Here is a 16196-nt window from a genome sequence, read left to right as displayed (position 1 = left end):
CTGGCATCGGGATGTTTGGCTTCGGAGGAAACTGGAGAACAACCAAAAAGTTTCAAGAACTCAAGTTGGCTGTAATGGCGTCTCCTAGCCATGTCTGGGTTTAGCGATTACAAAACAGGGGTTGGTGAATCACACGGATTTCTTGTGATCCACTCACCGTTGCACCTCCAAAGTTCTGAAACGGGTGCATGCCACATGCCTGATAAACCGCAAATGAGTGTGGGCCGGCACCCATTTCAGTTGGTGTGGATAACATTCCACATTCACATGACAGATCAGTCCATCCATGGGGTGAATCAGCTACTTACAGCGGCATCTGTCCACCCATGCGCAGCGTGAGCTTGGGGATAGCAGGGGAGGAAGCTCCGCTGGGCTGATCCTGCTTTAGCTGTCGCACACACATGCGGACGCACACACGCACGAGCAGGCACGTACGCAAGTGTTTGAATAGGATTTGGTTTACGACACACAGACACATGAACGCACCATGTGGAATACACAGGCAGGTACTCGTATGCACACGATTAAGATTGGAATGTAAACTGTACACACAGATACACGCATGCAAATGTGCGCACACACAGACACATGCATACACACATACACGTACAGAAAACTCGCACTTTCGTGGCCAAACACACGCGCACGCACGGGTATACAGAGACGGTGCACGCGAGAGAGAACCAGTGAACGCGCCGCCGCACCTTGTCCATCTTGTGCTTCTCTTCCTTCTCCCGATCCTTCTCCCGCTTTTTCTTCTTCTTGTCTTTCTTCTTGTCCTTGTCACGGTGACGATCTTTGTCACGGTTGGGGCCGCCGCTGTCGCCGTGCCGGCCCGGCGGGGCCCGCCCCAACTGCGCGAACGCGAGGCCGCCGGAGAACGCCGTCGAAGCGCCGCCGCTCGCCAGCGCCGCCGACTTGCCGGCGCCCTTGTCCCTGCCGTGCTTGTCACCCCTCGTCTTCTCGTGGTCCTTCTTCTTGTCCCGGTGCTTGTCCTTGTCCTTCTTGAGAGACGGGTCCTTGCCCTTGTCCTTCGACTCGGAGCGGTCGCGCTCCTTGGCCTTGTTGGCCGCCCTGTCCGAGTCCCTGCGGCCGCGGCGGTCTTTAGAGCCATCGCGCCGCTTGTCCTTCTCGCGCTGGCGCTCGCGCTCCTTCTCGCGCTGCTCCTTGAGCCGCTCCTTCGCGCGCTCCTTCTCCTTCTTCTTCTGCTTCAGGCGCAGCTCCTTCTTCAGACGCTTCTTCACGTCCACCGTCGACGGCTGGGCCTGCGGCGGCGGCGCCGGCGGAAGTGTGGGCGGTGGCGGCGCCGCCGATTTCGCCGCCGCCGCGCTCGGCCTGGGTTCGGGCGCTGCCGGCGGTGGCGCCGTCGGAAAGCAGGGGGCATCCGTGCGTGGGGAGCACGGGGAGGTACCGTCGGATGACGACGATCGCGCAGGAGACACCGCCGACAGCACCCGCGCCGGGGCCGTCGCCGGCTGGCCCGACTTTGGCGCCGTCGACGTGGCGGCGGGGGAGGCCGCCGCCACGTCCAGCCCCGCCCTCCTCACCACCTCATTGATCGAGTCATCCAGCGTCCACGACGCGGCGTTGGTACTCGCCGCCCGTTCGCGCTCACCGCCAGAGTTCGTCGCCGCCGCCGAGTCCGTGGCCTTGGCCGGGCCCGCGGTCGGACCGGTGGCCTGGCCGGCGCTCGCCCCACTGCTGCCGCTACCGTTGCCCAGAGTTGGGGACTTGATGGTGCTTGACTCGGATGCCGAGTGGTGCTTGGGGCTCGTGAACACCTCGCCCTCCGAGTCAGACGAGAAGGCAAAGGGGTCCGACTCGCGCTTGGCGCAGACCTGCGCGATGACGGCGTCGATCGAGTCCGTGATGGCCTTATCGTCCTGCTGCTGGTGTTGCTGCTGCTGCTGCTTCCTGCCCTCATGTCCGCCCTTCTTGTCGCCGGCGCCCGGTGTGGAAGTGGCAGCAGCGGACGCCTTAGGTGGCGTCTCGCGCAAGGTCCGCTCTACGGCCGCGTTGTACAGCGCCAGCGGGGCCCGTGCCGGGCTTTCCGGTTTGCCGCTTGCGGCGGCTGGCAAAGGAGCGGCGGCGGCAGCATTGGAGGCAGCCTTGCTCTTGCCCTGAGACTTGGGGCTCTTGGTGCGAGCGGGAGACTTTTTGTCTCGTGCCGGCGACCTCTGGCTGTGCGAGCGTGTGGGCCGAGAGGACGGCGTGGTCACCGGTGCCGCCGCCGCCGCAGGGGCGGCCTTTGCCGCCGCCTTCGCGGCCTTGTGCGGCGCTTTGTGCTTGCCATGAGACGGCGCCGCCGCCGCTGCAACGGCCGCCGCCTGCTGCTGCTGCTGCTGCTTGCGCTCCTGTGTGGGCGCTGACCGGGCCACCGGCGCTAGCTCCGGCGGTTCCGGAGAGAGGGGCGGGGACTCGGAGGGGTCTGACACGGGCACCGGTGACAGCACGGGCGGCGCCCGCAGCTGCTGGTGCTGCTGCTGGTGCTGCTGCAGCTGCTGGGCACTGAGCGGGCCCAGTGGCCGACGAGGTGTTCCGCCACCGCCGCTGCCATGCAGGAAGGCCGGGGCTGGCTCCGAGAGTCGGGCCCGCTTGCTGGGGTGGCTCGAGTGGCGGGACGACACGGGAGAGTCGGGTCCGCTGCTGTCGGCGTCCAGGATGAACTGACGCTTGCCGTCGTCCGACACGATTTCGCCAGGCTCCAGTCCATCCCGGATCTCGCCCTCCTCCACCTCCTCGTCCTCCTCCTCATCCTCCTCCTCGTCCTCCTCGTCCAGGGAGACCTGCATGGCTTCGGCCGACGTGCCGCCCTCGCACTGGACCGCTTCCTCCTCCTCTGCAGAAGGGGAATGGATGATCGTTCGTGACGGACAAAAACATTTACCGATGATGCAAAGGTGATATTTAAAGGAAGAATACGATGCAATTAATGGCTCGTTTCTAGTAGCTACTAGAAACATAATGACGAATCAATAATTCGTACGATAAAAATACATTCTTATGCTCTTGATACGTACATTTAACCATGCGTGGGAGAATCAATTGTTTATAATTTACACGCATCATGCTTGAAGGATGAGCTAATGTTCCTGTAAAAATTAGACGAAAATATTAAGAGCAGTGCAAGAGAGACAAACAAGATAAATAAAACCGATTCTTCCAATTGAATCGTGACCGAGCTAGGCAGTCGAGGTGAGCTTTTAAAATTGTGAAGCTTTGATAATAAAAACCAAAAATACTCTTAAAGTCAAGGTCTAGAGGACTGCACTCACTGGGATATGACTGCTTTATTTTAAAATCAGTGCAGTGAGAAGACTTGACTGGCAAGTGTAAAACAGACACTTTACATATTTTTTGTTCCCCCGTTAAAAAGTTTTCCACCTGGGGTTGGCCAGCCCAGGACATCCAACGTTAGGTGACGATCTACCTACTAGGTAGCTGTTTTGTAGGTTTGGGGGGGGTGGGGAACGGTTTGTGTCGTCTGCTATTGAGGTGATCGTGAAATGGTGAAAAGGAGGTGGTCGGGTGGCTCAAGAGATGAGAGCGCCGAGCTGGCACCGCTGTGATCCTGGGGTTTGAATCAGGGTCGCGAGGGTTGTGCTAGACCGCCACGCAAATGTTGCGAAACTCCCCTTCCCGTGGGGGCGTCGAAGAGCCCCGTAACCCGGCTTGCCAAGAGTAGGCGTGTCAGAAAATATGGAATCCACCCGTTCCATCTGTGTGAGATAAGAGCGTTGCCCCCTCACACGTGTGGGGTTTTCTCTGGGTGCTCCAGTGTCCTCCCATATGTAAATACTCAATGGCCAATAACATATATGGGGGGACCGCAGAGCTTCAGGGAGGGGTGGGGCGAAATTTGGTGCCGGCTCACTGCCTGGCTACTGCCTTTCCCCCGCTTGTCTGCGATTCTTCAAGCATCCGAGTAATTGTCTATCTTTGGGAGCAAGCGGACACTTTCTCGCACGTTACGAGTTGCTGCCAGCTATGGCTGCAAAGTTTGGTCGTACATGTTATGTATATATCGTTTATTGTTAAATTTGAATCACGGTTCCTATGATCACTGTTACATTGTTTTTATTGCTTTATTTAGGTGATTTCGAAAAGTTTTAGTTTAGCCATGTTTGTTTATTGTAGTACAGAGTTAGACTGATAACTTTAATCAAAATTGTCTTATGGTTGTTATTGTTTGACTTGCACCCCACTGGGATTTTTGCACACAGCGTTGATATACGGTGCTTTTTCTGGAAGACTTTGCTGGTTTTTTCCTGGATTTTTCTGTTGCGCGTAGTCACTTTAAGATGTTTCTTGTTCATGTTTTTGTTTGTTGCGGTTGCACCCGATTCAAGAGCCGCATGGCTCACAGGGCTATACCAAACAAATGAACTGAACTGAATTCTAATGATTAAACAAGCGTAGTAAGTTGATGGTCTCAGCCTAGACAGAATTTGGTTTTGTAACTAATTTGGCTAAATTCTAGCCGGGCGGGAGAGAAAGTGCTATCCACTACTGTGGATAAGAGTTCACCCAGGAGCTATTTCACAAGTAGTTCTGTGATAACTCCTTCCTTTCTCCAACACGGCGAGGGGGCTGGCGCCGCTCTGCGCGAGCTGCCAATGGATCCTTCCGTCTTTACGACTTCACGCCGATAACGCAATCGGGATAAAATTGTCAGAACACAAACGTTGGAGAACTAAAACAAAAAAGTTGGCGGTGAAACGGCCATATGAAACGAGCACAACGGTTTAATAACCGTGCATTAATTATGTATCGGCAACTTAAAGAGAGACACAGCTCGCATGACCACAGCAATAAAGATGATATACTGTTTCCAAGAAGTGCGTACGGCCGTTCATTGGTCCTTTAACGGCCGTGAAAGCTTTGCATGGTTTGATTAGCATTCGCTTGCCTGCGCTGACTGGGGTCCCATCATTAATTCACGTGAAACAATCGTAAGTGGCGTGCGGAGGAAACATTACAGAACTTGAGCAACAAGGGGACACATGCACAATTAAAGACCAACCGTTGGAAGATGTAACAGGGTGGCAGATCAGTGGGGTCAGAGATGCCGAGCAGGGGCACTGTTCCTGAGACACCCTGGGTTCTAATCACGGGTTTTAGCCGCTGCCTTGAGTAAACTGGATTTTCAGGCGTAGCCCGGTTGATGGTCTCAGCCCGGTCAAGAGTGACGGCACAGAAAAGCCATCGCATTGAATTAGCCTTTTCAATTAATTTGGCTGAATTCCAGCTTTTAAAAAGACGTGTAAAAAAGTATCGGCTTGAATGCCATGCGACGAACATTTCTCCGTGAAATTGTTGACAAAATGTTGTGTGGATACATTGGTCACTTTAAGGGATCTTAGAAGCAGTGTCTGCGATAAAATCTCTATTAATCTGCCACACTCTGCTCTGCACGATTTCCCAACAAACTGTTCATGTCACGGCACGACTTCGAAATCGCAACTGCAATGAAACGATGAAAAAGAATACGTTCTTTCCCAACTCCACAGTTACAAAACCAGGGGGGGCGGGGGGGCAGGTGGGGGCAAGGCGAGGGGGTGGACATAGCCTCCACCCGCCAGAACTCCCACACAACTTATACGCATGAAGAGAGGTGGACTTCATAAAAGGTGGGGGGAGACGTTGGGACACAAGCAGTCTTCGGTGAATACAAGCTGAACAGCTGGTGGAAACAGCAACCGAAATCGTTTTACAGACACGTGAAGGAGCCTATGGGCTTGACAGGCTGAGGCGGCTGGTGGACATCATCACGACGGGCCGATCACCTCGACCGGTCGAGGACCGGTCGAGGTGGGGCGAGCGGCGAGCTTCGCCGTTTAAACTCTCGACGACCTTGGGGGAGCTCCAATTATGGCGCTCGCCCATTCCAGAAGCCCCTGCCGCCACCGCCACTGCCGCACGCGGCCCGATTAATTACGCGAGATAAGGGTGAGCGGCAAATCGCGAGCTGCGCTTTCTTGAAATGGGGAAAAGAGGGGCGTTGCGGTGAGGAGGGAGGTTATGTTCCACATTGCCCCCCCCCCCCACCTCTTCGTTTTTTCCACCTCACAAATCCGCACGGAGGGAAAATAACTGAAAACGAGAAGGCAGCTGGGCGGAACGAAAAGCGGTCCCATGAAAGAGAGAGAGGCGAGGAGAGAGAGGGGACTTTGTGTGTTTTTTCAAAGAATGTTTTAAATGGTGGCTGTGAGGTGGGCGGGAGACAGGGAGGGGTCGGCGTCGCCGGCCGATGATGTGCGCGGACGTGTATACGGAAGAGCCGCTCGGTAATTTTTCACCGAGACGCTGGCGCGGACGCGATGGCACGAGGAACCCTACACCTACGCAGCGCTGGGGATGGACAGATTTAAAAAAAAAACAGCGATATGCCTTTCAACTGCAAAGCGACTTTTCATTCTTCCTATTATCGGGACCCCCAAATAAGGGTTGCCAAAAATCTGTAGGCACAAACCGACGCTAAAATTACTCTTTGCGAATGTGCAAATTATTTTGCCCTGACAACTCCCGATCGGCTTCCATACTGATAATTGTGTTTGTGCTAAGAAAGGTGATTGCCCGAAACACACCCACATTATTATTACTATTATCATATATTAAGGTCACACAGACCCACACGCACAGTGTTATTGACAAATGTGTCAAGTTTTTTGTAATCTGTGGAAGAAGAGAGGTGACTGGAAGGTATCTAAAAAATAGCTTTGTGATGATATCCTCTTCCTTTACACTGCTAATTAAATCCTTCCGTGGACAAATGCATGTTGGACAGCATTGCGCAATCCACGCATGGGCAAGATTATTCCCAAATTGTTTTAGATAATAAACGGAATGATAGACGGGTTTTCGGGTTCTACAATGTGTGTTGGTCGGCACGACGTACGACGTTTCGTTGCACGTGATGGGATATCCGAAACGTGGGACACTACGCCGAACAACATGCGGTACAACCCTCAAACACATCGCAGAGCCGTAGAGCACGACAGCGAAAGCCTACGCAGCAGCAGCCTTAAGAACAGTAAAAGGTTTAATGCAGCTCCACGGGGTTGCAGTGCGAGCTGTAGTCGGGCCGAAGACTCCATCTCCCTTTGTCCAAAGGGCGCGTATAACACACACTCGCCTGGGAAATCGTGCCCCCTCAGGAGTGTTCAAATTGGTGGGGGGGGGGGGGCTGTTTAAGGGATGACGAGGTGGAGGGGGGCAATCTCATTGGTGAGCAATAGCACGCTCCCCCTCCATCCCCACTTAGCCAACTTGTCTGGAAAAAACCCACCGCTCCGTTGGTTTTAAGACAGCGCCACTCATTCCAGAGCGGCAGTTGTCGTCGCAACGGCGCAGGCCAGAACAGCCTGTGACTAGCGGCTGCCCTCGTTAATAATTCTGGCCAAGCGTTGAGCCCTGTTCCCTGCGGGCGCGAGCCCAAGTAGCAGGCGAGGCCACCGACTCGCACGTCCGGAGACGGTCGGGTTGAAGGCCGGGGTGTTGCGTGCGAGCACGGCACAAAAACGAGCCTCACCAGTGCGATTCGTGTCTTGGCTTTGTAACGGCGGCTCTGGCAATTTTAAGTCAGAGCGTAGTATTATGGGTCTCAGATGAGTTCCCGACAAATATGCGGAATTTTAGTAAAGCGTATATCGTTTTAGTCATTAAAATACAAAAATTGCGAAGTGGAACACATTAACCAATGTTAATTTAGTCAGCATTGAATGACTAGATTAAGAATCCACAGGCAAAGGGCTTGCCTAACAATTCTCAAAATTGAATGTCATCACGAGAATAATCAAACAACACCGCACCAACGTTACACGGGCTGCCGTTTACTCGACTAATAAGCGTAATATGTCGACGACATTAACACCTACTGTATGGCATTGCTGACGAGAAGGGGCACGCACACAAGGATGGGGAAACGGAGGGGCCCTGCACCAAGGGGCCCCGCAAAGCAAGGGGATCGGCAGGAGCTCCCATCAGCTGGGAAATCATCCCCCCTTTGGGAGGGAAAAAAATAGGAATAAGGGAGTGAAATTTTTCGTTTTATTTTTGGTGGGGGGAAAAACATTTTCCCTCTGCTATCTGCGATCATCTCGCACTGGCCCCAGAGCGATCCCAGCATGCCTTGCAATCCTTTTCATCCCTTTCCCTTCATTAATCACAAGGGTGGGCAGGCAGGCGGGCAGGCAGGCGGGCGTGCGAGGGGGAGGGAGAGGTGGGGGGGGTGGAGAGAGAGAGAAAGGGAGGGAGGGAGTGATGGTGGGGCGTGCCAAGATGCATAATCTGTCGAGCTGTAAATCGTGCTCATACAAAAAATATGAAGCTACACACGCACACAAGAGATAGAGACACACGCGCAAACACACCGCCATCATAACATGCGTTAAAATACCCCCCGCCGCACAGGGCACGTGTCCTTTTCAATGCGAGCGCTGTTAAATGTTAACGCGAATGGTCTTTTATTAAACAATTACCAGGGAACTGAAACTAATAATCGGACGAGGCGGTGATGGAAATCGCGCTGCCGATCCCGTAAGGTCACGGTGGCGGCGTCGCACCAGCGACATGGAGCCCTATCGCATCCATCTTGAAAATTCAAAGCAGCGAGGGGGAGGCGGAGGAGGGAGGGCGGCGGCTGGAGGGTCGGAGTGAGATGATGGCCAAGAGGCGAAGGGGAGGGATGAGAGCAGTAAAAGGCAAAGATTCAGCAGGAAGCGTCCCCCGCCTATGGCGAAGGAGGAGAGGGGCACCCGGGGGTCGATGGGGGCAGCCAGACAGGGTGGCACCGCCTTGGGTGCATGCCGAGACCGGCGCTCAGGGGCCGCCGTGACCCTTGGGTGGTGCGGGCCAAAAAAGAGACGAGGGTAGCGGTGGGATAGCATTGCTACAGCTATAATGCCAGATCATCGGCATCACCGCAAAGAGGACCATCACTACCACCACCACCACCACGAGCCTGCCTGTCAACGTCACCGTGACTATCATCATGATCATCATCACCACAAATCGGCATCGCGTTCACCATCATCACTACCCATCACCACGATCAGTGTTATGATCAGGGCCATCACCACGATCACCACCATCACCACAATTAGCACCACGATCACCACCATCATTATAATTGTCACCATTATCATAATCATTGCCACCACCACCATGAGATGAGATGAACTGGCACAAGAAGGGGTTAACGGATGATGAGGAGGAGGAAAGCAAGGGGGGCACGGGGGAGCGACGCGCCACGGTGCGATGCATCGCTTGGCAAACTGCGAGCACGCAACTACGCAAAACAAAACAGCGAGGAACTCAAAACAAACACACGCAGCTCCCACCCTCCTCCCTCCCTCCATCACACCACCACTACGCGCACCAACCCATACCTGCGTGTGCCGCTTTTTAAAAAATGCGGTTAGTCTGGCCATCAGATGCACCACGGTGGAGCAGAGTGGGTCACAGGAGTCGTTAGTATTACCGTCACTGTAACGTTATTCCGTTTCGTATTTCCACATGTGCAATGAAAATTCTTAAGTGATGTCATCTCCCACCGGTCGGGCGATATTAATTGCACACAAACACAGTGGGCGGGATCCCACGAGGGCCCTCAATGACACCACACCACCCTCCCTTCCAACAAAGAAACACTTTGACTATTCCGACAAGGGCAGCACCCAGCTGGTCAAAGGGCCAGTCCATTCTGGTCCCGGGAGGGGGGGAAGGGGTTGTCACAGTTGAAAGGCTCCTCTGCCTCTGTTTGTCATAGGAAGTTGTGGTAGGAAGGAGCCGTGGGAAGCACCAATAAAGCAAAATTAAGACTGATGACAAAGAGAAAGCTCTTCTGAGACCCGTAAAGAGGAGAAAAAATAACAACAAATCCTCAAGCCTTATTCCGCAAACGGCTTCCTTTTGCCGCTTATTGCAGAGGTTCACGTTTGGAGTCCAGCGGCCACCCTGGTTAACAATGGCGGGCTTATCAACCGAATAGATATACACGCTGTCTAAATCACGGTGGATGGTAAAGATCCCAAGACGTCTCAACGCGCTAATACAATATGTTATTATAGTGATTTTACGGAGAGCGTGACCTTTACTGTGAAGTCTTTTCTCTCATTAACGAAACTTCAGGCCCGTGTCACTCAGTCATGGGGACGGAGCCCCAGGTGTGTATCTAAAAGGATCAAGTGAAGAAGGACCTTTGCCCGAAAAACTTGGTCGATTATGTTATTTTTAAGGCCAGTGTTGGTTTTGTTAACCGTGGTTGCGCACCACTTCCAATGCAACAGCAGCATCATAAATAATTTATCCAACAGAATAAGAGCAGCTGTTTGTTTTTTAATGGCATTTTCCTTTAACTACGTGTACACATGAACTGGTGGGAAAAATGTTAATGTACAAAGGAGTGCGGAACTGGAAATTGTTGCTTTGCGGAGGCTCAGCACTCCTTGGTTGATGCCTTACCACTGGTCTGTGGTTCCTCCTCGCACCTCCGCTCATTACAAATTGTGAAACGATTGTGGGATGCAACGTGCGTGAATGATGCCGTATAAAACTGAAATAAGTAGTATTGTAACTAAGCAGGAATAGTGGGTTTGGTGAATCAGGTACTGGTTCAGAGCAGTGAGCCAATATCGCTGAGACCTGGGTTAGAACCCAGACAGCTGCATGTTGAGAAACCAGATTCTCAAGTGCTGTAGAGCAATGGACTACACACAACAAAAAAAACCCCATCACATTTAATTCAATTGTGCTCTTAATTTGCCACATTTTCACCTCTGATAATAAATATATGCTTTGATTTGAAGCATTCGTGACTGCAGGAATCCAAATATATGTTTGTCACGTGATGAAATTACTCTCGGTGCAGCCCTCTACTTTGTGGACCGGAGGTCACCTGGATGAATCTCAGCGGGAGCTCTGTGATATTCACTTCCGTGGGCCATCCGTTCTCGAACACAGTGGGTGCTCTACGAGAGAAGTGAATGTATTTGTTGTCTCAAGGCGACCTGACACCGGCAGGACAATCGTGATGAACAACTTGGGAAAAAATACAAATAGGAAAGCAGTAAAATGGCACCAATTTCTGATAAAATCGCCCGACGTCGCTGGGTCCCACACACAGCGACGGGCTCACAAGAAAACCGCTCTGATGGGACGCGACCGGCCAGCGGTAACATTACAGCACCGGCGAGCGAACCGCCGTCGACTCGTCCACTATGCTGGCGCCTGCGACACAAGCGTACAACCCGCATGCACCCGGTGCGGGTGGGGAGGCTTGGGGGAGGCAGAGGGGGAGGTGGAAGGAGAGAGGGAGCAGCGGAAGGAATGGTCTGTGTGCGACGAAAACACAAACCAAACGATCCTGACCCACACCGCCCCAAGAGATGTCATCGCACGCTTCCCACGCGCACCCACTCGGGCTGCGTCGCCAGTGACCGCCGGGGCGCATACCGCGACGGCACCGGCGTACTAGCGTGCACCCGCCCGGCGTTGCCATTGGGCAGTTTGGCCTGGGGACGGTTTCAACAGACTGTCAGTGGGGCACATACAGAAATGCAATTGTATTTAATTGTCTTCAGTCTTCTAACCAATGCAGGTCCCTGGCTAAAAATCCCTCCATCTCTGTCCGATCTTGAGCTTTCTTCTTAATTTCACTGTATGCACCCCACCCCTCCATTACTTCCTTGAAGGTGTCAAGCACGATCTGTCTTAATTCTGTCTCTTGGCCTATTCTCAAACATCTCTTCTCCCAGAACTTCCTTCATCAAGCTTTTCACTTTTAATGTGTATAGCATGTACATACCAACTGCATCTACGGATGCCGTATACAACAGTGGAAGATGATGCGCATCGCAGAGATGAAAGGGAAGTGTTTATATTTTTGAAGGTTAGATTGGAATCATGTTAGAGATGGCAGACGGTTTAGTCACAAGTGGAGGGGGAGAGAAAGATCTTGAGCCGAGACTGCAATAGGGGGCGGCAAGTTGGTAGCACAGATGTCTGGAAGGAGAGAATTCTGGACAATGGGAACAACAGCAAAGAAGGAGCTACCTCCCACGGCATCGCTCACTTTGTTGGAAAGTGACAACTCACCCCCTATAACCGCCCAACATCCCCCCGAACAGTGATTGGATGAAATGTCACAATCCTGGGTAGTGAATCATTTCATTAATCCATTGCTTTGCTATTGCGGTGAATGCTATGCCTTAAGTGGCTGCAGGAATTCTGTGATCGCATCACATACGTATTCCACGGATCGAAAAAAAACATTTTATTCTCACACGGGTGATTCAATTAAATTTGAACATTATCACCATCGGCCATGGTTAATTAACGCTTTGATAATTTCGCAAACGGACAGCCTAGAAGTTGCAGTCTGCAATTTTTACCGATTTTGCCAGCCAATGCAGCAATTTGACAGCACACCTCCCCATAAGTTTAAAGCCTTCTTGTCTCATTAATGAAGCTTCTAACTTGCGCCAGAAGGCCTGAGACAAAGCCGAGGTGAGAATCCACAAGGTAACTGCTGTTTGTTTCGAACTGCCTCATATTTCTCACTCCTGCCGTCAATGACATGCAGATTGCGATTGACAACAACCTTTTTCGGCTTGACCGAGGATCTAAAGGAGGTGGAATTGCTATCTATGTTCGTAATACTATTGCATGTTCACTAGCTCACTCCTTGTTTAAAAAATCTTGCTTTGAAGGTCTGGCTCTCAGAATAACTCTCCCAAATAATCAACAGATATTGGTAGTGTGCTGCTATCGACCGCCAAGTGGGAAGGATGTTGAAGCTACATCTGCACTGAGAGAGCTTTTTGGGGGCCTCCCTAAAGGTGAAATAGTTTTAGTGGGTGATCTAAATTGGAATTGGCTAAACCCACCGGCCGTGGCCACAAATTTTGCAGATGAATTTAATCTGTTTCAATTAATAAATGTCCCCACAAGACCCAACCTAAAAAATCCGGGACAGTCATCTCTGCTTGACGTCCTATTGACAAATGCCCCTCACAATTTCACACTGACTGGTGTTCTGGGTAATAACCTTAGTGATCACTCCTTCATTTTTGGGGTGAGATCATCAGCCAGACCCAAAGCCCCCCCTAAATTGGTTGAGAAGCACTCTATGAGACACTTCAGCACTCAGGCATTTACTAATGATGTTCTTCACTCGGATACTGACAAGGTCTGTGATATCCCCAACCTGACTACGGCTTGGGAGACCTTCAGGTACACGTTTCTCCAAATTCTTAACAAACATGCTCCGTTGGTTAGATTTAAAACTAAAGGCAACCGCCCACCATGGTTTGATCATTTGATTACAAAGCTCATGAAAACTAGGGACAAGGCTTGGGCATGTGCTCAGAAAAGTAATTTGGAATAGATGCGTCAAAAAAATACAAAATGCAAAAAATGCCTACTTTTCCTCCACTCTCCTGGAATCACATGGAAATGCCAGGATTTTCTGGAAAACAATCAAATGTATCGAAAAGGCATCCAAAACAGACAATCTGCCCGTTGAGCTTAACCGAAATGGGGAATATTTTTCAGATCCCAAAAAAGAGTTGAAAATTTTAACCTTCATTTTTCTAAAGCTGGTAATCTTTTTGATAATGTATTGGGGAGTCACCCTTGCTCATGCAAATTCCTACACCCCTGTCCAAACATTAAACTAATCTAGTTTCAAGCCAATCCACGAAAGTAATGTTCTGAAACAACTGTCCTTCCTCAAAGGGTCCTCCTCTACCGGAGCAAATAGTATTCCCGTCTTTGCTCTACAAACAGTTGGTCACCTAATATACAAACCTATAGCCCATATTTTCAACCTGTCCATAAAAGAAGCATCAGTTCCTCTAGAATGGAAACATTCCTATGTCCATCCACTTCACAAAGGGGGCCCTAAAGATGATCCAAATAGCTACCGACCTATCTCAATTTTGTCCCCGTTGATGAAAATTTTAGAAAAATTATTGACCTACCAAATTAGCAGTTTCCTTTCCACCAACAATCTACTACATCTAAAACAATCTGGGTTCTGAAAAAAATACAGCACCACATCTGCTGCATTAGACTCTCTGAATCACATTTACAGTAGCCTTGATAAGCAGTACTGTGCCTGTCTTTTTCTAGACCTGTCCAAAGCTTTTGATACAGTAGACCACAACACCCTGCTTAGTAAACTAAGTTGCCTCGGTTTTTCAGAAAACGCAGTAAAATGGTTACAAAATTACCTCTTTTCTCGCACCTAAACTGTATTCACAGATGTTTGGAGGTCAAACAGTGTTAAGATAACAAAAGGGGTTCCACAGGGTTCCATCCTCGGCCCCCTTTTGTTCTCTCTTTATATCAATGACTTGGGCACTGACCTGGATCATTCCAGGGTAAATCTTTTTGCAGATGACACGATACTGATTACTGCTGGCCGCTCTCCAGATGACGTGATTGCTAAGCTACAGGGTGATTTCAACAAACTACAACATCAGCTAGTTGCTCTTAAACTAGTCCTGAATACCTCCAAAACCAAGGTGCTATGCTTCTCACCAGGACTAAAGCAGAAAGTTATTTTCCCCAATTACATTCCTTAAATAATTATCAAATAGAGGAAGTCAAGATCTATAAGTATCTTGGGGTCATCCTGGATTCAAAACTGAATTTTGAAGATCACATTGATTATATTGGTAAAAAGACAAAAATAAAAATTGGTTTTCTGTATCGACACAAGCACTGCTTCCCCACCAATGTTCCGTTTGGAATTGATAAAAGCTACCATATTGCCTCTACTTGACTACTGTGACATCGTGTATAAATAAGCCCCAAGTACTGTACTGAAGAAGCTTGATTCCATCTATCACTCGGCCTTAAGATTTACATTGAACTGCCCATATAGGACTCACCACTGTGATCTCTACATTGGGTCAAACTTAACATCTCTTAATGTTCGACGGCTTGTGCACCAGATCTTATTTATTCACTATGTACTTAAAAGAAATCCGCAGACTATCTGCTGGATCTCCTCTCTGTTTCAAAGAACAAATTTGACCTCAGGTCTTCGCTCATTTACCAGCTTCACATTCCCTATTGCCGTACAGAAACTGGAGGAAGGGCCTTTGCTATTGATGCCCCCAGGGTCTGGAATGCTATTGCCAATAAACTGCAACTTGAATCGCTACCAATGAGATCTTCTCTCAAAACTGCTCTATAGGAGTTGTACACCCCTAGCTGCCACTGCTATTCATTGGCATAAAATAAAATGTTTTCGCTCCGGATGACGCAGCAAAGTATTATCTGTATTTTGATTTAGCGTGCTGATCTTAAAGGTGCATTGAAAAATTTGATACTCCGACTGATGCTTCTGTTGTTGTGGAGTAACTCATGCAGCCAGCTATGGCTCTAGGATTTGGTGTTACATGTTATATATGTAGTTTATTGTAAAAATCCGGTCATAGTCCCTATGATCACTGTTACGTTGCAATTATGGCTTAATTTTTTGGTGATTTCGAAAACGTTTTTTGGTTTGGGCAGGTTTGTTTTTGTTGTAGTATGGAGTTAGACTGATGGCCTTAATCTAAGTTTTCTTGTGGTTGTTGTTGTTTGACTTGCATCCCACTGGGATTTTTTGCACACAGCGTTGGTGTACGGTGCTTTTTCAGGAATATTTTGCTGTTTTTTTCATGGATTTTCTGTTTGCACAGTCACATAGTCACTGTAAGATGTTTTTCTTGTTCGTGTTTTTTTGTTTGTTGTGGTTGCACCCGATTCAAGAGCCGAATGGCTCACAGGGCTATACCAAAATAAAGAAACTGAAATATATATATTCATGGATCCTGGGTCATATTTTCCTTGCAACATGAGCCATGGGATCTCTTAATCTGTCTAATCACGGCACTGTGTGTTAATTTGATAATGGTCCCGAAGCAAATTACTGGGGAGGTGAGGTTCAATTTGGGTGGCAGATGAACCCTAACCCATTTGGCAAAGTAATTCAAGCGGCAGGCCAGCACAAAGAGCACTATTTAACAAGACTAATTATACAAACATTATTTAATTCTCCCAAGCTGTGCACATGCGTATTTCACACACTCAAACGTTGGGGTGGAGCTCATACTCCTTTGGTAGGCCCTGAGCCAGTTGTGTAATGTCCACATTCCTAAGATGGGGTAAAGTATTTCCACAGGGGGTAACAATGGTTGACT

At 50.0% G+C, this 16196-nt stretch overlaps 1 protein-coding gene across 4 annotated transcripts in view; it reads right to left on the bottom strand.

The window, feature by feature from the left end:
• Window positions 1-16196, bottom strand: part of TAF3 (TATA-box binding protein associated factor 3) — a 43684-nt gene that overhangs the window by 14477 nt on the left and 13011 nt on the right. For all 4 annotated transcript variants that reach the window (XM_032963419.2, XM_076070679.1, XM_032963420.2 and 1 more), the window contains 2 exons: window positions 705-2839; window positions 309-388 (listed from right to left, as the gene is read on the bottom strand). In XM_032963419.2, coding sequence (XP_032819310.2) covers window positions 309-388; window positions 705-2839 — 2215 coding nt within the window. The remainder of the gene's footprint in view (window positions 1-308; window positions 389-704; window positions 2840-16196) is intronic.

Source organism: Petromyzon marinus, chromosome 30, assembly GCF_048934315.1.
Source record: "Petromyzon marinus isolate PM22_M1 ecotype Great Lakes invasive population chromosome 30, UKy_Petmar_22M1.pri1.0, whole genome shotgun sequence".
NCBI classification, from domain to species: domain Eukaryota; kingdom Metazoa; phylum Chordata; class Hyperoartia; order Petromyzontiformes; family Petromyzontidae; genus Petromyzon; species Petromyzon marinus.
This window is presented reverse-complemented; position numbering and strand designations above follow the sequence as displayed.